Raw genomic sequence first — 25776 nt, 5'->3', positions numbered from 1 at the left:
TTTCCCTCTCTACACCAAACCTCTTCGCCGAAAATAGCCGATCTACAAGCTCACAACACCTCTCAGCGCGAGGCGTTGTGAGCTTGTAGATTGCTATTTTTGGCTACAGTTCTCAGAATATGGACACTAGGGATCGAGTTAAAAAGTATTGGAAGATTTGGAGGAGCCCCTGTAGTAACTCTGTGGACCCCCTAGGGGTCCCGGACCCCCTGTTGAAGACCCCTGCTGTAGATCATTTTGTTCTTTTACCCATTCAAACCGGGAAAGCATCTGTGTCATTTTAGATTTTAGCGTTGGCTATTCAAAAATGGCAGGTGTACAAGCTCACAGCGCGTCACTTCGTGCCACGCTGTGAGCTTGTACATCTGCTATTTTAGTTTTTCTTTTTCTTTTTATCTTGAAAGTGTGAGAACTACTGATTCAGAACACATTGGGTAATCGACCTCGGTGTTGAATTGCTGTGTACTGTAAGGTAGGCCTTACGTAGCCATAAGATAATACACTCTCACTGTGACGGTTAAGCAAGGGATATTGAATGGTGATCATGTCATTGAGACATAAACCCTGATGTGAAACAGACACATTCATAGACAACACTCTTATAGACAGCTTGCCTATACAGAGCCACTCCGTAAAAAACAATATTAAAAATAGTACACTATTCACAAAAACACAAATGCTAAGCACTTTCAAGATGCCTGTGTGTTCAGATAAATTCAGATGAACATTTACATTTATTTAATTTACTCATTAATTTATTGTAGAAATCATTATTGCAGTTCTACACAAAATGGTAATGATGAGGGCATTTGAACTGAGAAGTTTTAAGTTTAACATTAACACTTCCATGACATTCATTAATACCTTTTACCTTGTACTGGTACGGTATGTCATTCACAGACAAAATGATTGCGTTTGTTTTTCCATTTAAAATTTTTTTTACAATAAAGATGTATTCGTTGCTAGAAAAACAAATCCACTAATCTTTGTAATTATGGTTAATAAAATAAACGTCACTATGAAATGTGTTTGTCCCCCCCCCCACTACCACACGCACGCACGCACCTGCTTTTTTGGGTGGTAAAAAATTAAATCCACCCACATATACTGTACATTGTTTTGAGTCACTGCTATCATTTTCTCCCTCGTCTTTGCATATTTTCCCCAATGGTGCAAATTTTAAGTCTACTTCTCAATAATGTCATGCATGTGTTTATTTCAACACTCTCTCTCTTCCCCCCTCTCTCTCTCTCGACTCTGATTTTAGTTTCTCTCTCGCTTCTCTCGTCTCACAACCTCTGAGCTCTCATTGACTTCCTGACACACACATCTCGCACAGATCAGACTTTGATCAGATCAGTCTCTCACACACACACCTCAGAGACGTAGGCTGAGAGAGAGAGAAACACACTGGTGGTGCAACAGTACAGAGACCACGCCAACGGTAAACGATCACTGTCTTGAAGTGTGTGTGGACCTGCTGTAACCATCCAAGAATTTCAGATTCTCTGAGAGCTGATGTTCAAAACTGAGACGTTAGAAACTGATCATCTGAAATGCAGTAAGTAGGAAAATACATTTTACGTGTGTGTGTGTGTGTGTGTGTGTGTGTGTGTGTGTTTGTGACAGATCCAGTACATACTGTGTACACTCACTGATGACTAATGACTTATACATGTTACTGCCACTGGTCACTTTGACTTCTGTTCAGTTATAATTGCCTTTTTAGATACCTGACCTGGAATTCAGAGATGTTGTACTGTGTGTCCAGAACCACATGAGGGCCAGCATTTGAATACATTTTCCGACCTACATTATAACAAAAACGGTGCTTCTTTAATAGCCAAACTAAGCTGATTTTAACTCATTTTGGGGACCAGTGTTGATCATTTTATTAAATCGATAAGTCAGAAGAGCGGTTGCAGCCCCAGTGTTTTCCACATTACGTAGTTTCACACAGGAAATGATTTTATGCACGGTTTCATCGGGCCACCTGTTCTACAGACCTGTTCAACCAAAACATGTGGTTATATATGTTCAACGCCAACAACGCATAGCAAACCACCAGGAAGTTGATCTCACTGTTCTTCCTCTAACTCTCTCATCGTCTGTCTCTAAGAAGAGACCTTGAACCATGAAAGAGCTCTTGGTCGAAAACTTATTCTTGACCTAATATATCCACATACATAATTTATATATGCACCTGTATCATTTGATTACACAGCCTACTATCACCATACATACACACATTTATTAATGTGTATAGCAATAATTAATGATGTATTTGTTTATATATACGGTGGTTTGTTGCATGTTCCAGTCTCTAAATTAGCCATTGATTGTGTTCTCATATCTTGGCCTAGAAAATAGCCATGTTTTGTTATTATCTCTCACTCTCTGTCAATGTCTGTTTATATTTCCCTCTCTTCTTCCACTTCTCTCCTTCCCTCCCTTCCCTCCACTCTCTCTCTATCAGATGGAGTTTGCCTGCAGTCATGTGGTGTGTAACTGGAGACCTGAGAGCATTAATGCAGGTAAATATAAATCCTAGTGCTCTCATAAAGATCACATCCCTTTATACAATAAATCGTCGCTGTCGTGCAGAACCCTCTACCTCCATATTCAAAATGTTCACGATAAACTAACCCCCGGCCCTTACTTGATCATACTTCAGTGTCGCACAACGTTTCGAGCTTGTAGATCTGCTACTTTTGCTGTCTGGATTTGTATCCTTAAAAGTAACAGTTTTGGACATATTTACACCCGACAGAGACTATTTATGGTATAAAATGATATTGACGGTTCCTCTTCTGTGCACGTCACAATAGGCGACCATTCAGCAAAAGTAGTAGATCTACAAGCTCTGGACTATTTTCAGACGAAATTAGGTGTAGAAGGGGCGAAAAAGGAGGAAGACCCACGTAAATATCCCTGTTGGTTCCCGGTCAACCAACATGGCGCTTAGGTGGATAATTGGCTTTAGCACGTACAGTATTTGTAATATAATTTCTTCCCACACCCACAGTCTCTGATATGAACAATAAAGCCATCACGTTAAGCGCTCGCCAGAGCAAATTACGCTGATCATTCCCTACATCCTTTTAGTATTAACACATTTGTGATGAGAGGCTGAGTTAATAATGAATTCCTTTTTCCCAGCATACACCAGTGTTTGTCCCAGACCGTCTGTGAATGAGCATCCATATGACAACAGAACGTCTGTTTTACTTCAAGCAGGTAGGTTACGCTCTCTTTCTCTCTCTCTCTCTCTCTCTCTCTCTCTCTCTCTCTCTCTCTCTCTCTCTCTCTCTGAACTGTTATTTGTATGTGTGGTGAGCTGCTGTTGGAAACAGGAAAACGCTTTTTTTTCTCAGCCTGTGTGTGTGTATGCATGTAGGGTAGGCAATAGGCATATGCTTAAGAACGATGGACAGAAAAGTCAGATAGTGTAGGAAGCTGTGAAACACACACACACACACACACACACACACACACACACACACACACACACACACACACACACACACACACACACACACACACACACCATACAGTCCATAGTGCAAACCACAAAGCAAATCTTATTACCAGAGAACGACTGAATGTGCCCAAATTATTTCCATTATGTTCCGTCATCCCACCCACCCATACACACACACAGTAAGTTGCAAGTCACTTGTTCATCATACGTATGTTGTGCTTATATTATGTTTCCTGTTAACTATGTATTTTATTTACAATGTAATATAAAGGGGAGCAGGTGGTAAACCTGTCAAAAATAAGTAGATAAGTCTTTTTATTTTCATTTTTTCAGAGCCAGGGATTGTCCCTCCACCTCTGCCCCCTCGACACACTATTCCCCAGAAACAGGCGCGGCGGTCCTCCACCACTATCCCTCCTCCACCCTCCTTCCTACCTCCACCCCCTCCCTCTGCACCGCCCGCACCTCCTCCTCGCTCCACCCTCGTTCCCCCTCTACCTTCTAAAGGTGAGCCTCTGTCTGTCTGTCTGTCTGTCTGTCTGTCTGTCTGTCTGTCTGTCTGTCTGTTTGTCCGTCTGATTTAACTGTGCGTTAACGCAGTGTTTCTCACACTTTAACATTTCAAGGTCTCCCCTTAAATCTGACAGTGTACAAATGGAAACAAATGAACCCGTCAGTTCATTTGGTTCCATTTGTACTGCTTGTCAGAGTTACAGACTTGTATGGGTCAATTTAGACCCCTCCCACAAAGGAACCCACAGAGTCCCTGGAATCCACTTTGAGAACCACTGAGTTAACGGAATTGAGCAGAAGCCACAGCTAGGTTTGCTTTGGAGTTAAACGTAAGGGGGATGTGGTTTAATGTTATCAGTTTGGCATTTAACTTGATGATGCGATTGGTTCTGTGTCACCACCTTGGAATAGTAACTGTCGGGCATATTGTGCAAGCGTAGAGTCCATATCCTCACTGTCGGGCAGAAACCTCGTATCTCCAAGTTTCAGATTTGTACGTTTTTTTTGGCAAAGTAAAGCCCTGCTTCATCATACAAGGCCGTCGCACAGAAGTAGTGAAAACAGCTGATCTACAAGCACACAACGCCTTGCACGTTGTGTGCTTGTAGATGGGCTGTTTTTACTAGTTTAAATCATTTTTAAAATGATAAATACAAAACAAACGGTTTGGACATACAAGGTTTCCACCCGACAACGACGATATGCTAAACCAGGGGTCTCAAACTGGCGGTCCGGGGGCCATTTGCGGCCCCCCACCTTAATATGAAAGTTTAATGTTAGTGCGGCCCACGAGTTTTATATGAACCTCAAAACAGTTAATAATATAGTACAGTTAACACTACAGTACATGTTCCATAAGTTAAACACAACTTGTTTACACCAGGGTCCTTGTTCATCTTATTTTGTGTTAAAAAATTGAAAATACATTTGAGAAGATTGGATATTTTCTTTTTTTTTTCTTTGATGGGGAGATAGATACAGAAGTTGTTAGACTGGTATGAAACTACAGTATAATAATAAAACAAATTAGTGCACATGCACTCATTTGTTTTATTAGAGCATGTGCACGAGCTGCACACGCGTGCATGTGCGCTGAGGCTGCGGCCCAGCCTCAGCCAGACTCTGCCTCCAGCGGCCCCAAGGTAAATTGAGTTTGAGACCCCTGTGCTAAACTCAAAGTAGTCTTCATTTGTCAGCGAGAGAACTCTGTGAAAGAGCACACATAGGCTCCCACCAAATCTTTTCGCCGCAAATAGCGAATCTGCAAGCTCACAACGTGTGAATCTGCTGTGTCTGCAGAATGTTTGCTTATGATACCCAGAATAAGGAAGCTCGGATTTGAGTAATCAAGTCTCTGTCTTTTTTTATTTCTCTGCCCTCTCCTCATTGTCATGACAGCAGGCGTATTACTAAGATATTGTTACTGGGGACTGTCCCTGAGACGACTTCTGCAGAAGTAGTTTTTCTCTATGGGGTCATCTTAAAATCATCTGATATCATGGTGGTCCAAAAATAAACAAACTGTCTCTGCGATGTTGTCAGGGAAGTGACTCGGCGGCCGTAACATTAACATGTCGCCGTCAGTTGATTCTTCGTATCCATATGAGTCAACAGTTCTTAGTTGATGCAATATAATAAAAAAAAACTACCCAGGTAGTGACATTCTACCGTCATAGTCAATGCCGTGCCGTGCAAGCTTCCGGTGAACAATGTCATCTGTGCACCATTTCAATATAGCCAGAGAAAGAATCTACCAGTACCACTAGTAAATAATAAATAATACAATAGTTACTGTGTCTTATAGTGAATACGTTTGCTCCTAGTTTTGGCGGCATCAGAGGTTCTTTTACATTGCTTTTTTTTTTATTATAATGGTTGCCTACAGAGCAACCAGACAATAGTTCTTGTCCAACTTTATTATTTCATCTAGAATAACCCCAAAACGCCTCAAAAAGTCCTTTGAGTTCAAAGGACATTTTCTGTCCCTTTTCTGATTGGACAATACAATGGATTTGAGGATTGGGTCAAGCTTCACGTGACATCACAATATGTACGCAACCACACATGCAATTTCCCAGAATTGCACATTTCTAGTTCCTTTATCATTTGAAGTTCAAGTCGTAGTACATTCTCTGCACTTGTCCACCCCCTGGTGGCCCTTGTGTGCCCTCTCAAGGACATCATTGCTCATGTTAGCAGGTATAACTAACCTTGTACCATGCAGAGGCCCACCATGCACACATAGTAGGGACTGTCTGGCCAGCCCTCCACACAGTATTGCATCATGACTGCATTATGCAAACACAACATACAGTACAGTACATCCGCTCGCAAAGCTCAGTCAGGTATTTATCACTTGTATGTGATGACATACAAAATATATTATCGTATGGTCCTCCATTCGGTTAGTTATTTGGGTTCGCTCAGCTATCATCCATGCATTCTAATGTTCCGTCCATGTCTCCATGAAGGGCAGAGCAGGCTGAGGGCCAACGTGAATGTGGTCTCCCTCAGTGTTGGAAAACTGGTGGACACCAGCAAAGGTGAGAGTGACACACACACACACACACACACACACACACACACACACACACACACACACACACACACACACACACACACACACACACACACTTGTATGCACACCCACTTACTGCACTCTCCACTTACCACTCTCTTCTTCGACTGCTCAGCCTCAGGTCTCCAGAGTTGTCAGCGCCCGGTGATTTGTGGGAAATGTAGTGCTGCCTTGTCGTCTGTGAGTTCCCTACAGATCAATGTGAGTTTAAATTCATCCATATCTTGTTTCATTTCGCATGCTTCAGGAGTTCTGTCTTACGTTTGTTTTCCGACCATGTCACGAGTACAAAGGACTCCAATGGAAACAAGCCATTGGCTTTCTTGGGTTTAATCCTCTTTATAGGCTCTACTTTTAGAGGCTAATTTATTTTGGTTCTGCTCTGTCTAAACTATGATATGGCGTCATTCAGAGCCGAAATAATGACGTTACCCGCCGCCCCCGATCCTCTGAATGACACCATATCATAGTTTAGACAGAGCCGAACCGAAATAAATTAGGCTCTAAAAGTGGAGTATGAATCGACCCTTAGAAGACCTTGTATTGAACTGTACTTTCCTGTGCTTTTTTTTTTTTTTTTTCAAACTGCTAATAAAGTATTCAGTCAATCAAAAAACTCTCCTCTCCTGCAGGTGTGGTTGTGTGAGTTCTGCGGTAAAGAGAACACTCTCTCCCCAGACAGCTCTGCGGACCCCTCCAGGTTAGGCCCTCGCCTGGGCGCGTTTCGGGGCCCCAGGGGCCGAGACGTGCTGTACCTGCCCACCCCGGTGGACGATGACTACCAGAACCTGGAGGACAGTGTGATAGTGTTCTGTGTGGACATCTCTGGGAGCATGAGTGTCACTACTGAGGTGTGTATACAGTAGTGTTCTGTGTGGACATCTCTGGGAGCATGAGTGTTACTACTGAGGTGTGTATACAGTAGTGTTCTGTGTGGACATCTCTGGGAGCATGAGTGTCACTACTGAGGTGTGTATACAGCAGTGTTCTGTGTGGACATCTCTGGGAGCATGAGTGTTACTACTGAGGTGTGTATACAGTGTGATAGTGTTCTGTGTGGACATCTCTGGGAGCATGAGTGTTACTACTGAGGTGTGTATACAGTGTGATAGTGTTCTGTGTGGACATCTCTGGGAGCATGAGTGTCACTACTGAGGTGTGTATAGGTGTGTGTTATGCAGGCACGTGCACACATAGACATCAAAGGGGGCTTGAGCCCCTGCCCCTTTTATCCGTCTGTAAAAAGTGCCCTCTCCAGACCATGAATGCAGTTTTTACTATGATGAAAGAAATTGATTATGCTTAGTTCAGTGTGGTATCAAGCACCGAAAATAGCTGACCTTCAAGCTCACAACGCGTCACGCCTGCGACTGTGCGTTGTGAGCTTGGAGGTCTGCTTTGTGAGGGCAAAATGTCCTCATACTGTAAGCATAGAAGAACTTGAGAAATAGACATTGTGAGGACTATTTCCCTGGTCCTAACAAGAGAAAATTGCGGTTTTCCAAAAGTTAGGTTGAGATTAGGAATAGACATTTTAGAGTTTAGGTTTATGGGATAAGGGTTGGAATCATTCCTGATTTATACTTTGTTGAACACTGGTGTCTGTACCAATAGACACGCGACTGTGCGTGTGTATTGGTACAGAATGTGTATGTAACAGTATGTTGATCCTAGTGCACTGTGAAGCCTGTAACTCTCACCTCACAATTCTCCTTGCTGTCATCAGGTTACCTCCGGCAACAGCATGAGGTCGGCAACCTACATATCCAGACTACAGGTGAGCGCACACGCACACACGCACACACACGCATGCACGCACGCGCACGCACACACACACACACACACACACACACACACACACACACACACACACACACACACACACGTGTGTGTTTATATGCTGATATAAATGATATGTTGTTCTGTTATATACCATTTTAACAGACATCTGCCAGACAATCAGACGTGTTATGTTTTGCGTCATAATGCTAAACTGACCCCTTGTTGTGTTTTCAGGGTATCCAGGATGCCCTCCAGAGGGCGCTACAGTCTCTGCTCCAGAGCTCCCCTCACAGGAGAGTGGCGCTGGTGACCTTCAATGACGAGGTATATAGGATGGAGGGACAGTGGTCCGCAAACTTTTCTCTGGATCAGGACACACTTGAAACATCTTGAAAACATTGGCCCACCAATTTGTCCACTCAATAACCCATTTAGACCTGAGGCCGATTCTATGGGGCTTTTAAGCCGTGACGTCATTTTGTAGTCGACAGACTCCCCCCGCCCCGCTCACTGGGGGCAAGGAGTTCTATTGTCAATATGCCAGCGCCTACTTGTCTCCGCCTACAAAATGACGTCAGACTTAAGAGGGCCATAAATGTCTTCTAAAACGGTCCAACTCTTTAATGTCAGGGACCCCTTGAATTATATGTATTTGACCGGGGACTCCCCATCTCAAAATACTTCTTTCCCAGGGACCCCAAGAAAGAAAGATTTGTGTTACAAATGTTCGCTTTCAAAAATATATATACTGTATTCATTATTCAAGGACTTGCACAGATTTTCTGGATTTTCTCAAAAATAGCAGATCTACAAGCTCATAGCGCGGCACCGATGAGCTTGTATATCTGCTATTTTTGAATAGCGGTTGAAATCTAAAGTGACACAGTTGCTTTCCAGGTCTAAAATGGTTTTACACGTCAACAGAACGGCTGACAGGTGGGTGTGTGCGCCGCGTGCATTTTCAGAGCATGATGTTTGTTTGAGGGGGGGGGTAATGTAGAACAGTGGTTCTCAAAGTAAGGACCAGGGAACCCCAGGAGTCCTTGAAGGGGTTCCAGGAGGTCCCCGGCTGCTGAATGTGTTAATGTACAGTCGTATCGTAATTCGTTTAACCACTTTAAGTAACTCTTCTAGGGTCACAGACGAGTCAATGAAAATTTGGACTCGAGTCCTGACTAGAGACGAGTCATTGACTCGCATACTACAACACTAGAATGACGAGAATGACTGACTGTACTACCCAGTGTGTGTGCGTACGTTTGTGTGTGCGACTGTGCGTGCGTGCGTGTGTGACAGACAGAGAGAGAGAGAGAGAGAGTTTTTCCTTGTGCGTATGCTGTGTCCCATTTAGTATTCGGGTAAATAGGTGAAGGTTGACAGCATAGCAGAATGACATTCTTTAGATGCAGTTGACTGCAGAGCTGTCTGCCTAAATGAGTAATTGGCAATTACAGTTTACAGTTTAGGCATTTAGCAGACGCTTTTAATCCAAATCGACTTACAATAAGCAGATAAAATATCACAATAATAAACAAATAAACAAAACATTAAATTAGCCTGAGCCCACCCACTCATTACTGCAGTTATTTGTCACAGGCAGGTAGTTCAAAGACAATGCATGTACTGTACATCACTGCAGCTGACATGCAGAAATGCACACCTATTGATAAATTCCAAATATTCTGCACCCCTGGACTTGCGTCACACGACACCCTAGGGTGCCACGGCACCCACTGGTATAGTATATTATGATGTCTGAACACGCTATGCTGTCAATACTCGTCTGTATAACAACTGCTGCAGGACTTTCGGCAGTTCTCAAGTTCTCAACCAGCCCTGTCTGTCAGTAGCTTCGACTAACAAGCTTTGCTTTCTCGGAACAAAAGAGTTCACTGATTTATGGGTGGGTCAACGTAACAATTCCACATAGAAAATGGAACACGTGATTCCAACATCACATTTAACCCATTCAAACTGGGAAAGACTCTGTGTCATTTCAAATTTGAGACATTTTATACTTTGGCTATCCAAAAATAGCAGATCTACAAGCTCATAGCGCGTCACAGAGCTTGCAGATCTGCTATTTTAAACAATATTTGAAAACCGTACTGTATCCACAACTTTCCAACGTCCCATCGTGCATTGCGCAGAAGGAGTGCGGTAGTTACGGCGCCGCAGCCAAGAGTGATCTACAAGCTCACATTGGTTGCATCTGCGACGCGACGTGAGCTTGTATGTCTGCTGTTCTCCGGAAGTATCCCACAAATAATTCTACAGTAAATTCTCACGGAAACAGGTGGATATTTTTTAAAGCAAACATTTTTTAACTAAAATCTTTGGTCAGTGGTTCTCTCTTTTGGCTTCATTACCCTATATCCCTGATTTCTGAATCCAAATACCACCTTTTTCCATTAACAACATAGCATAGAAAACGGCAAGAGAATACCGTAGCTAGTATATGATGCTATGAATGATGATAATAAAATGAATGGAATGGAGTGAAAGAGTTTGCACGCACGCACGCGTATACACACATGCACGCACGCACGCACGCACGCACGCACGCACACACACACACACACACACGCACACACGCACGCACGCACGCACGCACGCACGCACACACACACACACACACCACAAGTCAGTGAAGGTGAGAGATGTTCGCACATTTTTATTGTAGTGCATAATATGACCTCAGGTTCCTATCTGACATTCTGAGGTTTCTGTCTGACCCAGAATTCTAAGTATTCTCAGATTCTTTTGTGACATTCTCAGAACTCAACAGGGGAATTCATTCCTTCTAAAGCCTAATAAATCACACTGCGAGATGGTAGATTTGCTATTTTCACTACCGGTAATTGTTGTATGACAAAATACAGTGTACACTGCAGGGCTTATGATGGTCAAACCTTAAAAGTTGAGATTAAGTTTATATAAACATAGTTAAATCTTCTGACAATTTATTCTGACAACAAAAAGTGTCATTGTTTCAGTGTCTTGACTCTTGACTGTCTTCTGACATGATGACTTTGAATCATGACTGCATCATTTTCATTTTCTGTTATCAAAATTATGTTTGTGATTCATGGTTCCTGTGATTCATGTTAATTGAGATAAGTGTTTTTAATAAGTCTGGTTCCATTGTTATTATGATCCAGTCTTCTGTCTCAACCTTTTAGTGAAGTAATCTTCATCAAGATTATATTCGTTCTCAGATATTTTTGCCCTGAACAACATACAAGTCCTGATGACTGATAACTGAGTCACTGTTATTGTTTGCTCAAGCTAGTTTTCAGACTTAAATTTGTGAATGTGAAGCTTGCATCATTTCTTACGCCCATTAGTCTTACATCCAGATATGAATCAGTGACTGTGACTTTGAGACAGAAGCCTTTTCTTCTGTAACTCTGAGTCTGTTTCCATTGTTATCAGTGAGTCATTACTTCCTCACTCAACATTATCAAAGCGATGAATGGAATCAAAAAGTATATTTTTAGTTATACCTTTTATAACCCCCAGTTTCAGTAAATTTTTATAAGATTTCAGAACACCCTCTCTACTATTCCTGTGCCCGGGGGTGTGCACAGTAGCCTATATGAGGGATTGAATGTAGTTGGGTAGAATGGTCACCATTGATGTCCAGTTGTGCAATACCCGTTGTATCCGTCTGTCTGTCTGGCCCTCTTTTACGCCCATATACTGTATGGTGTTCCGTGTCCAGGCTAGTCTGTGATGTCATCTCCAAATTTGGGCACTGTAGTGATGTCAGTTGGGCATTGTTGATGTTGGGCATTGTTTTAGCAAATGACTGTTACCATGGTGGCGACACTGTTTAGTATCAGTGATGTAAGCATGCAGACAAGCGGTCAGACGGCGGACGGACAGACATTCGCTAAATTAATAGTTAGATGATGTCTTTAATGTCATGCCTAAAATAGGGACGGCTAGGTTGAAAGTGGGTTAGACCATAGCCTGTCATGGTTGGCATCGTGAACCTATTCAGTGGACTCATAGAGGGGCTCTGTGCTAAAAGCATGCTTATAACGTACTCTACATACTCAGCATAGGTTACATACATCCAAACCACATACAGTAGATCATCAGTGAACCAAAACGTAAACATCTATTGTGTGTGTGTGTGTGTGTGTGTGTGTGTGTGTGTGTGTGTGTGTGTGTGTGTGTGTGTGTGTGTGTGTGTGTGTGTGTGTGTGTGTGTGTGTGTGTGTGTGTGTGTGTGTGTGTGTGTGTGTGTGTGTGTGTGTAACCACACACACATACGTACATACAGACTGTGGGAAAACTACTGTAAATGCGATTACATCTCTGTCACGTTCAATGTGACCTTTTACCTAGATATTGTATCGCAACACAGAATGGTTACCAGCCATTTCCATTGTGCAATGATCATACTCTAGTCTTAGTCTATTTGCTCAACACAACAGCACCTGCTACATTTGCCAGAAGACATTGGCACCTTATATGTAGCATTTGTGCATGTTAAGAGCCCCGTAGACTGCTTTGCTGACCCTCCAGCTAGACAGTCCATAAAGACGCTGGTGGAGTGAAAACGTCAGCATCGATTAAATATGAACGTCTTAATCTAAGGCTAGGACAATCACACGTCATTAGAAATGCATCGCCGGCAAAATCATTGTTTTCCTATGTTACGGCATGTCTGCCGTATGCCTTTCTTATGCCGCACGTTGGATTTAGTGTAGAAGCTCAAGAAAACTTTTTTCTGTGCAGACAGCCCATTTGCCACAATGTTTTTGAAGCACCCCCTTGCTTAAATTGCACTCTAGTGGAAGGGATGATTGTTAGTATGTCGACCACATAATCACCATGTCCCCTCCTGTCCATCCATGTGTCCAGGTGGTGGTTTATGGGGACGGGACCAGAGAACCCCTGAGGTTCAGGGACTGGGCACTAATTGACTACGACCATATATGGCAAGAGGGCGCGGCCTACGGCACACCACATTGTATAGCGGAGTGCTACCAAGCGCTCCTGCAGAGAGTCAAAGAGTGAGTATGTTCTAACACGTTTGTCTTTCAGACAGTCTGTCTGTCTGTGTGTCTGTCTGTCTCTAACCCTGTCCCCATGTCCATCCATTGTCCAGGCTCAGAGATCACGGTGCCACCTGTCTCGGACCGGCTGCTGTGGTCTCCGTTGCCATGGCGTCACGGTACCCAGGCTCAAAGGTAGGCGGGTTCTTTTAATGTTGTCATACGAGCGGCATATGAACACAACAATGCAGCAGTATTGCCCTTTGCTCAGGTGGTGCAGGGGGAAAACACCTGCCCACCAACGCGGATTCTAGGGGTTCCAGTCCAGCGCGGTGCATCCGACTTTACCGGGCGTCATTGTGAACCCAATCGGGGTAACCCATTTGCAAAAAAAAAAAGGAGAAATATTCCTCGCGTAGAGACCGGGTGTCGGCCCGTTTACTCTCCTTCAGCCCTCCTCTGCTGGTGGAGCTCTTTGTTTTCATTCCTAACAACAACTACTCTACAAGTTGTAATGGGAGTTGCCAACAGATTCAGCAGCGGAGCTCTGAATCTTTCTTGAGAGTTTTTTATTGTTTATTTAATGAGAATCAGAGTTAACTTATTACACATCTATCAGTGATGCGCCATCACCATTCAGGAGGTGCGATGTGTGTCATCCTCACAGGGTGATTAGCATTGATGGTGTCTACCTGGGCACCTGTCATAGCACCTTTAAATAGACAGCAGTCACCCTGCAGTTTCAGATACACTGAAGAAGGCTGGATAGCCGAAACGTTTGTTTCTAATCTTGACATGTAATAAAAAAAGAAAAAGCAACTCTTGCCACTGTGTGAGATCCATTCTCCCATGAATACTTGCGATCACAATTGGCTATGTTCAACCCCGGGTGGGAAGGGTGATATATATATTTTTTTGTATTACTTGCACCAGCAGAGCGTGCAAGTACTGCGTTCGGCTGCGTATGAATGTATGTCGGTGTCCTTCTTTGTTTAAGCCCGTAGCCCAATCAGGGACCAGCATTTCTGGCAACCTCATCATTAACAGCCAATGAGGGACCAGCATTCCTGGTGATGCCAGTGGTGATGTCACTGGCATCGCCAGGGGTGATGGCAGTGGTGAGCGCACCTCATGGCACGCTCTGCTGGCGCATAAGTAGGCTATATATAGCCTACTTGGGGAGAAGAAATGCTCTACCTGTATATTAAAAACAATGCTTTGAGTCTGTGACCTGAATTCAGATTTTTCTGTAGGTCAGATATTGTACATTTTGTTATTGTTAGTAATGTACCTACTGGTACCTAGCAGGCAGCATTTTACACTAACAAACTGAGACCTTGATGCCTTAGAGACCCAAGAGTCATATTTCACCTTTGAAACAACAATACTTAACAGGCGTTTATTTACATATACGTCCTTAGAAACGTAAAAAGTTAAAGGATATTCATTCATTCATTATCAAGAATATCACGAGTGTGAGATAAGGTCACACAGGCACAGTTAGAATGCAGAATCCTGGGTAATGGAGTTGGATCTGTGTCCTCAGGTGATTCTGTGTACAGACGGCCGAGCCAACATCGGCTTGGGAGCAATGAAGCAGATCCCATCTTTCTCCTCGTCTTCTTCGTACTTCTACAGGCGGCTGGCTCACCAGGCAGCTGAGAGTGGGTGAGGATGCACACACACACACACACACACACACACACACACACACACACACACGCACACACGCACACACACGCGCGCGCGCACACACACACACACACACACACACACACACACACACACACACACACACACACACACACACACACACACACACACACACACACACACACACACACACACACACACACACTTTCTTTCAGAAACCAAAACCAAACAAAACCAAAATTGTGAATGCTTAAATACTGTACTCAGCAGTATGTTGATGTGTCTTTCAGGGTGATCATATCAATCATGACATTTGAAGGGACAGACTGTCGGCTGGCAGAGGTGGGCCTCCTTGCAGACAGTACTGGGGGCCGGGTGAGACATGTGCACACGCACGCAAGCACACAAACACGCACGCATGCACGAACGATGCAAAGACACGCACACACAGATATGCATCTTTAAAAATATATCCACCTGTTTCCGCAAGACTTTACTGTAGCATTATCTGCAGGACACTTCCGGTTAACAGCAGACATACAAGCTCACGTCGCGTCGCAGATGCAACCGTTGTGAGCTTGTAGATCACACTTGCCTGCGACACCGGAAATCCCACTTGCCTTCTGCGCAATGCACGATGGGACGTTGGGAAGTTGTGGATATATTCTTATTGGTTCAATATTTATAAAACCCACACTTTAAACCTGGCGTCCCTATTCTGTACATGTCATTATACAGTAGGCAGACATTTTCAATTGCAAATTTTGTTTTTAAAAAATATCTAAATTAGCTCCTCTGCAACTTCTCTGTTGAGCTTGTGAGCTTGTAGATCGTCTATTTTTGGTACTTGTGCACAACACTGTCATGCAAAAACGTATAAATGGGGAATTCTTTTTTTTTTTTTAGATTTTTTTTTTGGGCTTTTTATGCCTTTATTGGATAAGACAGTAGACTGACAGGAAATGGGGGGAGAGATGGGGAGTCACATGCGGCAAAGGTCGTCCGGATAGGGAATCGAACCGGCGATGCCGTCAGGCATCAATGCCTAAGTGGTATGCGCCTGGACCAGTAGGCCAGCGGGCGCCCCATAAATGGGGAATTCAATAATGACAAAACATGAAAATAATACATTTGGAGATACAAGATTCCTCCCCTGCTACTGTGAGTCGTGATCTGAACTCAGAAGGCATCAACTGTTTTGAGGTCACTCTGTCGTTGCTGACTCAACTTTAAATGAATAGCACAGATGCCAGGTTGTTTATTACGGTTTAGAAGATATTACATATCATAGACCAAATTCCTGTGTCGTTAGCTAAACCTTCGTTCTATCTTGCCAAAAGTTCAGAGAAGGACAGATTAGAGACAACGTGTAGGACAACATGTCTGACCTTGATAATCCTTGAAACTATTTGAATCATGTACTGGAGAGCAAACACGCAAGCCTCTTAACTCCTCTTCAGAGTAAGCTCTATTGGTTTCATAACTTACTTTATCCTATACAGGATTGTGTTACGCTATCCATTTTATTAGGTTTTAGTAGTCCGTGGCTTCTCCCTAAACTTTTTTTGCCTTTTTTTACTATTTTGAAAAACTATTTTGTATCCAGGATAATTAGGATGATTTATTTTACTTTTATATACTAGTAAGACGCCTCAGGGCGACATGCGACCTCGCCCTAAAGGGCGAGGTCACGCCAATTCTTCGTCATCTGGCCAGTGATGTATATCGGACCAGTTACCCATATACTGTATAGAGACCCCTGGTACCCATATAAGGAGATCCATATCCATATATGTTTATGGAGGTATGCTGTGAGAGCCCAAACATGCTTACTCAGTTATTCGTTATGTGAAAGTCCTATGATGTCTATGACATCTGACATCATACCCTGTTATGCCCATACATGGAGATCTCTGCCTGTAGAACCAGCCGTTATTGTGGTATCTGGCCGATGTGGCCTCCATATATGGGCATTTGAAGTCCTGTTAGATATGGGCTTAATATTGATGACATCAGGGAAAGAGTGGTTCCCCTGATATTACAGTGATGTCAGAGCATGATGTCAGAGTGACAAACCCATAGAACCACAGTGTCAGGCGTGACAGACAGACAGAGATACATATGGACAAGATGTGACCGTTCACATACTAAACTGCGACCTACGGTCGCAATTAACTTTGAATCAATACCCAAACCAGTTAGGCCACCCTTAGATGTATAGCTTCAACACAGAAATATTAAGAGTGAAGCAAATCTTAATGGTTCATAATGTTGCTTATATTTTAAAGTCAAGTATGAATTCAACATAATTTTAGAATACCAATCCTCTGAACAATTCAAAGTACATATCAATGTTCCCAATTTAGTCTAAATCATCTTATCAATTTTTTACACTATAATGATAATACAGGTAATCAAAATAGTAAAAAAGCTGAATACATTTATTTTACAAAATTAAAATTGTTAATTCCGGGGGCTTTCTCTGTCAGATTAGTGCTAGAGGCCTGTTGGCGTGTGACCTCCAGCTGGGGTAGAGAGCCCAATGTCCCTTCTGAAGGGGACGGTATATGTATAGCTTTCTCAGGCCATGGCTACACAGAGCTGGATTTTTCATATATCCCGGTTTTTCAGATATCCACATAGAAAAATATCTAGGTCCACACGGAGCTGGATATTTCATATATCCCGTTTTTTCAGATATCCACATAGAAAAATATCTAGGTCCACACGACAAAGATATCTAGGTCTAACAAGCACACACACAGTAAAGTCTTCAGAGATATCTGGGTTCCCTGTCTACATGGATCCAGTGAATCGGATATTTTTCAATCTCTCCACTTATTTATCTGGATTAAGAAATATCCAGTTTCACGGCCGAAATATCCAGCTTTGTGTGGCTGCAAGCCCCAACAGCACCAAAAAATGTCTAGATTCAGAAATATCCAGCTTCATGTAGCCGGCACCTCAGACTATTGCGTTATTGGTTGGATTCATTTTCTGCATCACTGCGGTCTGCTAAGTAACCAATTTACTTCTGCAATTTAAATGACCCTTCACCCAGTTAATGCATCTCTATCCTTTGACCGAACAACAACCAATATCCTGTTTCATCACAGATATTGTACACATATCATTTTGTTCCTTTCATTCAATTAAATCACATTATTCACATAATGAGTTTCATCATCTTTCTGTGAACTCTGTGAACTGTGCATTATTACAGTCACGTTCCTCTTTCTTGAACACCCCGGTGATTTTGTAATCACTTTTTTTTCTTTTTTTTTTTTATGTACTTTCCCATATACTGTATGTGTGGGACCAAATGGAGGCCTCACATTGATCTAAAGTTGAGGGAAAACAGGCTTGAAAGGCTGATTTGAAAGCCATGCTGACATCATATGTTTAGTATATCGTCACTGTCGGGCAGAAAACTCTTTTATCGATATTCTAACCATTTCCTTTTTTCGTTATGTTTTTCTTTTTTTTTCTCTTTTTTTTCCCGTAAATTGACGCCCTACTTTAGTATACTACATGGTCATGCAAAAGTGATCCGCAAGCTCGAAACGTGGCATGAACTGACACGCTTTGAGCTTGTCAATCTGCTACTTTTGATACCTTTGAATTGTAATCCTGAAAAGAAGCATGAGCTCAGTCCGTTGCTCTCCCCAGGTTGGCTGAGGGAGTGTAGCACCCAGGATTACATTAGACAATTGGCACTGGGTAAAAAAATGGGTTGCAAAATCGTGGGATGAAAATTATATAAAAAAAAAAAAAAAGAACAATGTTGGTTTAACGGGAGAATCTATAGTTTTACATGCACAGGTGATCAACTAGGATGCAATAGAGGTGCACAGCTGTAGGCTGCAGCCGCGGGGTGTGAGGATCTCATATGCCAGATGGATAATTTGTAGATACAAAACTAGTTGTTCTCTATCTTTTTAATTTCAAGGACCCCTGTAACTAAAGTATACGGTGTACAGACCGGTAATAAGGGTCCATTTGGAACCCCCTCAAGGAACTGAGGGTTCCTGGACCCCACATTGGCAACCACTGCACTTAACAGCGGGGTGGACATGTATCCCATAGCTTGGAGGGACAGAGCAGGGACTGAGATTAGGAATTCACCAATTGTTTGGTGTGCCGTGTACAGGAACGCTTACGATGATATTGTAGCGGTTTGTGACGTTAGCTACGAACGGACACACACACACACACACACACACACACACACACACACACACACACACACACACACACACACACACACAGACACACACACACACACACACACACACACACACACACACACACACACACACACACAGGCGTAACTACAGTACATAACATTGGCCCTGCCTTTGGCTTGGCAGAGATAATAAATAAATCCTTGACACAACAGCGTCTTTGTTCTGGAGGGTGGGGAGCGTCTAATCGGGCTGGTCTGCCTACAGTACAGTATGATTGCACAGATAGGACGTTTACTCTAGCGCAGTACAAACTGTCCTACTAATAAGAACCTGTGGGGGTGAAATCAGATACAGAGCACTGAGGTACACACTGTGCCGTCACATTAATCTCCTTATAGGAGTACAACAAACCAGCTGGTACACATACTGTACTACACAGGCCTACTGTTACCTCACTGTGCCACAGGTCTCAGATGCAGATCAAGTCATGACCTGTCATACTACATAGACACAGACCTGACCCCACAGTGTCACAGTAGCTTCCAGTGTACTGGGCAGCTCCCAGTGACCAACAGTAGAAGACTGTGGTTGTACTGGTCAGCTCTCAGTGACAAACAGTAGAAGACTGTGGTTGTACTGGTCAGCTCCCAGTGACCAACAGTAGAAGACTGTGGTTGTACTGGTCAGCTCCCAGTGGTCAACAGTAGAAGACTGCGGTTGTACTGGTCAGCTCCCAGTGGTCAAAAGTAGAAGACTGTGGTTGTACTGGTCAGCTCCCAGTGGTCAACAGTAGAAGACTGTGGTTGTACTGGTCAGCTCCCAGTTGTCAAAAGTAGAAGACTGTGGTTGTACTGGTCAGCTCCCAGTGGTCAAAAGTAGAAGACTGTGGTTGTACTGGTCAGCTCCCAGTGGTCAACAGTAGAAGACTGTGGTTGTACTGGTCAGCTCCTAGTGACCAACAGTAGAAGACTGTGGTTGTACTTTTTATTTGGCACATTTAAAACGATACAAAAGCATTTATTAAGTGCAAGGAAGAGGCAGGAAAGCCCAAAAAGGCTTACACAAGGCCGCTAAGTACATACAAACAAGGCATGGCTGATGGAGAGAAATTCTGGTTAGTCAACCTACCATAAACACAGGATATGAACGAATGTCTGTGCCAGGAATTGGTGTTATGAAAGTGTTGGGAATCTTTTCTTTTCAGGCAGAACAGACGAACTTCCTTGTTCCTTGTTTTTCAATATATCATTTTATTGAGGTATATTCTAAAGAACATAGATACGTTTCTGACTGGTCAGTATTTGCTGTCTGGCAGATTCATCAGGTTTCTAGGCAAAATATATATATATTTTAGAAAATGTTCAAGCAGAAAAGCTTGTTGAAAGTGACCCCCAAGTCATCCCACCAATGACCCAAAAAGGATTAAATTAGATTTTCCCCATTGACCTTTTTTCCGGATGTTTTGTGTGTCATTTCACCACCATCACTTCCGTCCACCGGTAAAACTATTGTCTCTCGCCCGCACACAGGTGAACATCGTCAACATCGGCACCGTGGCTACAGAGATCCAGTCTGCCATGGCAGACAACATCCTGGCGACGGGCGTCACGCTAACTCTGCTAGCTCCGGATGGCATGTGAGTGAGGACAACTGAGTGAAATGTGGCAAACAGCGGCCATGTGTGACTCAGCCAGTTGTCACTGTGACATCTAGAAGTGGTGGTCTCTAGTAATGTCCACTGAGAATACCTAACCCCCTTACCTATCTCAAGATACAACTTGTGAATATGCTCAATTAGTTATTGACAGGCACGTGCACACATACTGTAGACATCAAAGGGTGCTTGAGCCCCTGCCCCTTTATCCGTGTATAAAAAAGTGCCCTCTCCAGACCATGAATGCAGTTTTTACTATGGTGAAAGACATGCAAATGCCCTCATTCCATGCCATACCATTCAAGAGCCTTGTCCAAACTCTCCTGAACGTGAATGCAACATCTTGAAATAATTCCCCTCTCTGTGTAGAAATCAAGCATCGAAAATAGCCAACCTCCAAGCTCACAACACGTCGCGCTGTGAGCTTGGAGGTCTTCTATTTTCGATATTTTCACCAAAAGGCCCTTTTAGAAATGTCATCCCCTGCCTCTTTAACATTCTCTGCACGTCCCTGGTTATTGATTTCTCTTTCTCTCTCTCCTTCTGCCTTTTCCTCTCCAATGACCCCCCCCCCCCCCTCTCTCTAGGTATTTTCCCTATGAGGATGACAGTAACCACAAGCTGGTCAGAGAGATAGGGAACGTAACAGAAGGACTGGAGATCACCTTCCAGTTTGCCGTTAAAGAGGACAGCGCGGAAAGTACGAGAAAACACACACACACACACACACGCACACACACACACACACACACACACACACACACACACACACACACACAGACACACACACACACACACACACACACACACACACACACACACACACACACACACACACACACACACACACAAACACTTTAATAACCTTTGTATATGACCATAAGAATATTCACAGATATATATTATCAGTTTGCATCTGTTTGTTTGGGAATTCATTGTGTGTGTGTGTGTGTGTGTGTGTGTGTGTGTGTGTGTGTGTGTGTGTGTGTGTGTGTGTGTGTGTGTGTGTGCGTGTGCATGTGCGCGTGCGTGCGCGCGTGCGCGCCAAAAGATTTCCTCCAGAGAGACAGACTGCCATTTCAGCTCCAGTTGAGTTTTAAGACCAGAGACCAACAGAAAGTCACCCGTATCATCACTGAACAACGCAGAGTTACCACCGCCAGGTGTGTGTGTGTTTCTGTGTAGTGTACTGTATGCATGCATGCTGTCTGACACTCACACATGCATGACCATGTGAGTGTGAACAACTGTGTACACTGTACAGGATGTCTTAACATTTTGGGAGAGCGCCAGGATTGTCAACATCTTCCAATAACAGACTAAAAATAGCATTGTACAAGTTACTGTACAGGAATGATAACACAGCATCGTGAAAACAACACAGGTGGTGTGTCATTGCCCGCTTAAATGTCCTCCTCTCTCGGACTTCATATTTTCTGTCTGTTTTCTCTCTCTCTGGATCTCTCTGAATCCAGTGGTCATTAGTATTAGTCAGGGGATATTAATAAAACCTGAAAATAAATCCTGATAATATTCTGATGATATTCCCTGACTATAATAACATTCTGAACCACAGGCAGGTTTCAGCTCTTCACTGGCAGACTAAACAGTGATTTATACCCTGGCGTCTTGCACCAAAAATATCAGATCTACAAGCTCCCATTGCGTTGCGCAAGCTTTTAAATCTTCTACTTTCGGTGCCAAGACATGGAAAAGCGCAACCAAGTATACATAATAACTCCAATTATTAACATTTGCATTATACTTAATTTATTTTTAGTCTACACAATTAGATAATGTAGAAATGTTTTTATTTTGGTCAATGTTGGCCTTTATCTCTCCTATGGTACCACATCAATACAGCATGGAATTGTATAATTTGTTATCTTTATCCAACGATAACAAATATTGTACATTTTTGGTCTGAGAGGCTAAATCTCACCGAATAAATAATGGACCTTGATGTGAAAAGGGTTGAAAACCACTGGTCTAAATGATTGTTGTTGTATTGTCGTTGTCGGGTGGAAACCTTGTATGTCCAAAACCGTTTGTTTTGTATTTATCATTTTTAAAATGATTTAAACTAGTGAAAACAGCCAATCTACAAGCACACAACGCCTCGCACCGCGAGGCGTTGTGTGCTTGTAGATCGGCTGTTTTCACTACTTTTGTGCGACGGCCTTGTATGATGAAGCAGGGCTTTGCTTTGCGAAAAATGTACAGACTTGGAGATACAAGGTTTCTGCCTGACAGTGACGATATGTTTCTGTGCAGCTGGGTGTGGGCGGGCAGTCTGAACATGGCGGTGCTGGGGGTCCACTGTGCCCAGCTGTGTGCCCGGCTCACCATGGAGGGCAGGGTGCATGAGGCCCAGAGGCAGCTCAAAGCCCAGCAGGTCCTCCTCACTGACATCAGGTACGGCAGTGTTTCTCAAACTTTCAAATTTCAATGTCTCCCCTTAACTCAGACAGTGTACAGGGGCACGGTCGTGCTGTCGGTAGTGCTGTCGCCTCACAGCTAGAAGGTCGTGGGTTCGATTCCCGCCGGGGGACGCTGGGGCCGTGTTCCCTCCTCCGTGTCATCAGTACTATGGCAGGGATACTCAAACTTCTGAACCTGTGGGCCACATTACAAAAATGTCAAGGGGCCAGTTGATAAAATGACATTACTTGATAACTTCTCTGTTTTATTTGCTGTATTTCCACATAACTTAAGACAAGTGCAACGTGCATTATTTTATGGCTTGCAATTCCATTTATATTCTGTCAATGACACAATTTGTTGACACTAGGTGTTGCGCTCTGAAAGCTATCGCTATTTTCAGCATGCAACCAACTGTAGAATCAGGCATTGCGACGCCATCAAAGCCCGCCAAAATACATTTTAGTCAAAGAATCTTGTGGTGTGTGTGTGTGTGTGTGTGTGTGTGTGTGTGTGTGTGTGTGTGCGTGTGCGTGTGCGTGTGCTCTACAGTGAGCAGAGGCCTGCCCCTAAAGAGGAGTGTATCTATGGCAACTGGATTGACACCATGACAACCATCTGTGACAACCTCACTTCAGAGTCTGAGGTAATCAATCGGTCAATGAATGCATCAATCAGTCGAGTGATAATTGGAGAACACTTGTGCACGAGCATGAACACGTGCATGTCTTTCTCTTTTAAGGGGGAGAAGGCAGAAGCACCGCTTCAGAACAGCCAATCTCCTCCTCCAGCTGTGAGTACAACACACACACAGACACAGACACACACACACACACACACACACACACACACACACACACACACACACACACACACACACACACACACATAAACATCTGACAGGATGATGACGAGCGATCCACATATCTCCTACAGCCGTGGTTCTCAACCTGTGGGTTGCATGTTTTGTTATACAAAATGTTATGCCTCAACTCTTAGTGTTCGTCAGGGTGGGGGGGTCCCCAGTTCAAATATGATTATTTTGGGCGTCGCTGCCTGAGAACCACTGTCCTACAGCAACAATACAAGCGGGTCACGGACACCCGTCCCCTATGGATTGATATTTGTTTTTGACACAGCGTCGCCTGCTTTCATATCCGTTCTATATCGTCGCTGCCGGGTGGAAACCTCAAATGAACAGAGAAATAACGGATCTACAAGCTCAAAGCGTGTCTCATTGAGACACATGGTGAGCTTGTAGATCTGCCGTTTTTGCTACTTTTGTGCTTTGAGCAGCTGTTGAGGCTACGTGCTCATGCAGACGTATGGACAAACACGCTCGGTCAGTTGTTGGAGCGGCTGGCAAAAACATAAAAAGTTTAAATCTGTCCTTGCTTATTGTAAGTCGCTCTGGATTAAGAGCATCTGCTAAATGCCTAAATTGTAAGTAAGGGATAACATCTCACTCAGCGACAGGTTGATATGCCACCAACGCGATAGTCGGAGGTGGCATATCAACCTGAAGGGCTCCTATCACTCGATAATGACTGCTGAGCGAGATGTTATACCGCTTATTACCCAGGTACTCAATAAAATCAAAACAAACTGATCAAATAGTCCATTTTCTGATACTGCGTCGTCTATTTCTCGCTTAAAATATTTTTAAAAACATTCTTGAGAGCAACGTTTAGTTGTAAATGACACTGTGTGTTTGTTTACATAGCTGACATGTTGGATACAGCACTAAATTCATGCAGCGCAGCCTGAATGCAGCAGGTGCTGAGCCGTTGATTAGGCAACGGTGCATTATAGAGCGGAGCGGTCATTATTCACCTATAATTCACCACTGATTTCAGCGCTTGACCAATCAGAATCAAGCATTCAACCAAGCCGGGTATAATTCATTGTAATAAGAGGTTTCTGCCCGAGAGCAACCATAATATTTCTCACCATGGTTCGTCTCCTCTGTGTCCAGGTGCTCTCTGACGAGGCAGCCAAGGTGGTGTACCAGATGAAGAGAGCCAGCAGTGTGAACAACAACATCCTCCAGCGCCAGCAGAGGCGCAGCAGTCAAGCGCGCGGCAGCACCAAGAAGTCACGGGAAGCCATGGAGGCAATGTAGAGCAGTGGTTCTCCACTAGGGACCCCCAGGGTGGTCCCCACCTAAATAAACCAAGCTGACCCTTTCCGGTCTGTAACTCAGTGTGCAAATGGAACCAAATGGACCCTTAAAGGTTCCATTTGGTTCCATTTGCACACTCTCAGAGGATCAGAGGTGATGCAGAGAGAGAGAGCAAGAACACAGGGGAGAGAGAGGGAGAGCAAGAGAGAGAGGAATAGAAATCACACTGAAGTTCAAGAAACAGTTACAATCTATGTGCGTAGGACACGAAGATGGACTGAAAGCCAGAGTCAAACGCAACAGAAAGACTTTGTGGAAAGCATGAAGGAACCCAAACTATACCAGGTACTCCTCTCCACGGGTACTTGATATCACT

General features: G+C 43.6%; 1 protein-coding gene across 1 annotated transcript; it reads left to right on the top strand.

Moving 5' to 3' along the window:
* The first annotated feature begins 123 nt into the window (after positions 1-123).
* LOC308298226 (circularly permutated Ras protein 1) lies at positions 124-25456 on the top strand. The gene is made up of 20 exons (XM_080741787.1): positions 124-1561; positions 2477-2534; positions 3160-3237; positions 3815-3988; positions 6466-6537; positions 6688-6773; positions 7205-7423; positions 8299-8349; positions 8589-8678; positions 13230-13381; positions 13477-13558; positions 14910-15031; positions 15307-15391; positions 20733-20839; positions 21445-21557; positions 21909-22020; positions 23132-23272; positions 23831-23924; positions 24021-24071; positions 25254-25456. Exons 2-20 carry the CDS (start codon positions 2477-2479, stop codon positions 25398-25400), a joined length of 2034 nt encoding a protein of 677 aa, XP_080597913.1. The 5' UTR covers positions 124-1561; the 3' UTR covers positions 25401-25456.
* Positions 25457-25776: the final 320 nt, after the last annotated feature.

This window comes from Nannobrachium achirus, assembly GCF_963921795.1.
Source record: "Nannobrachium achirus genome assembly, chromosome: 14".
Taxonomy (NCBI): Eukaryota; Metazoa; Chordata; class Actinopteri; order Myctophiformes; family Myctophidae; genus Nannobrachium; species Nannobrachium achirus.
Note: the sequence above shows the minus strand (reverse complement) of the source record. Positions and strands in the feature narration are given on the sequence as shown.

Excerpts from the sequence above, each read along its gene's own strand:
- LOC308298226 (XM_080741787.1), top strand. The coding sequence starts at position 2,477 with ATGGAGTTTGCCTGCAGTCATGTGGTGTGTAACTGGAGACCTGAGAGC. Across the intron at positions 6,774-7,204 it reads TGAGTTCCCTACAGATCAAT|GTGTGGTTGTGTGAGTTCTG; the intron begins GTGAGTTTAAAT and ends CCTCTCCTGCAG. Across the intron at positions 15,392-20,732 it reads CAGACAGTACTGGGGGCCGG|GTGAACATCGTCAACATCGG; the intron begins GTGAGACATGTG and ends GCCCGCACACAG.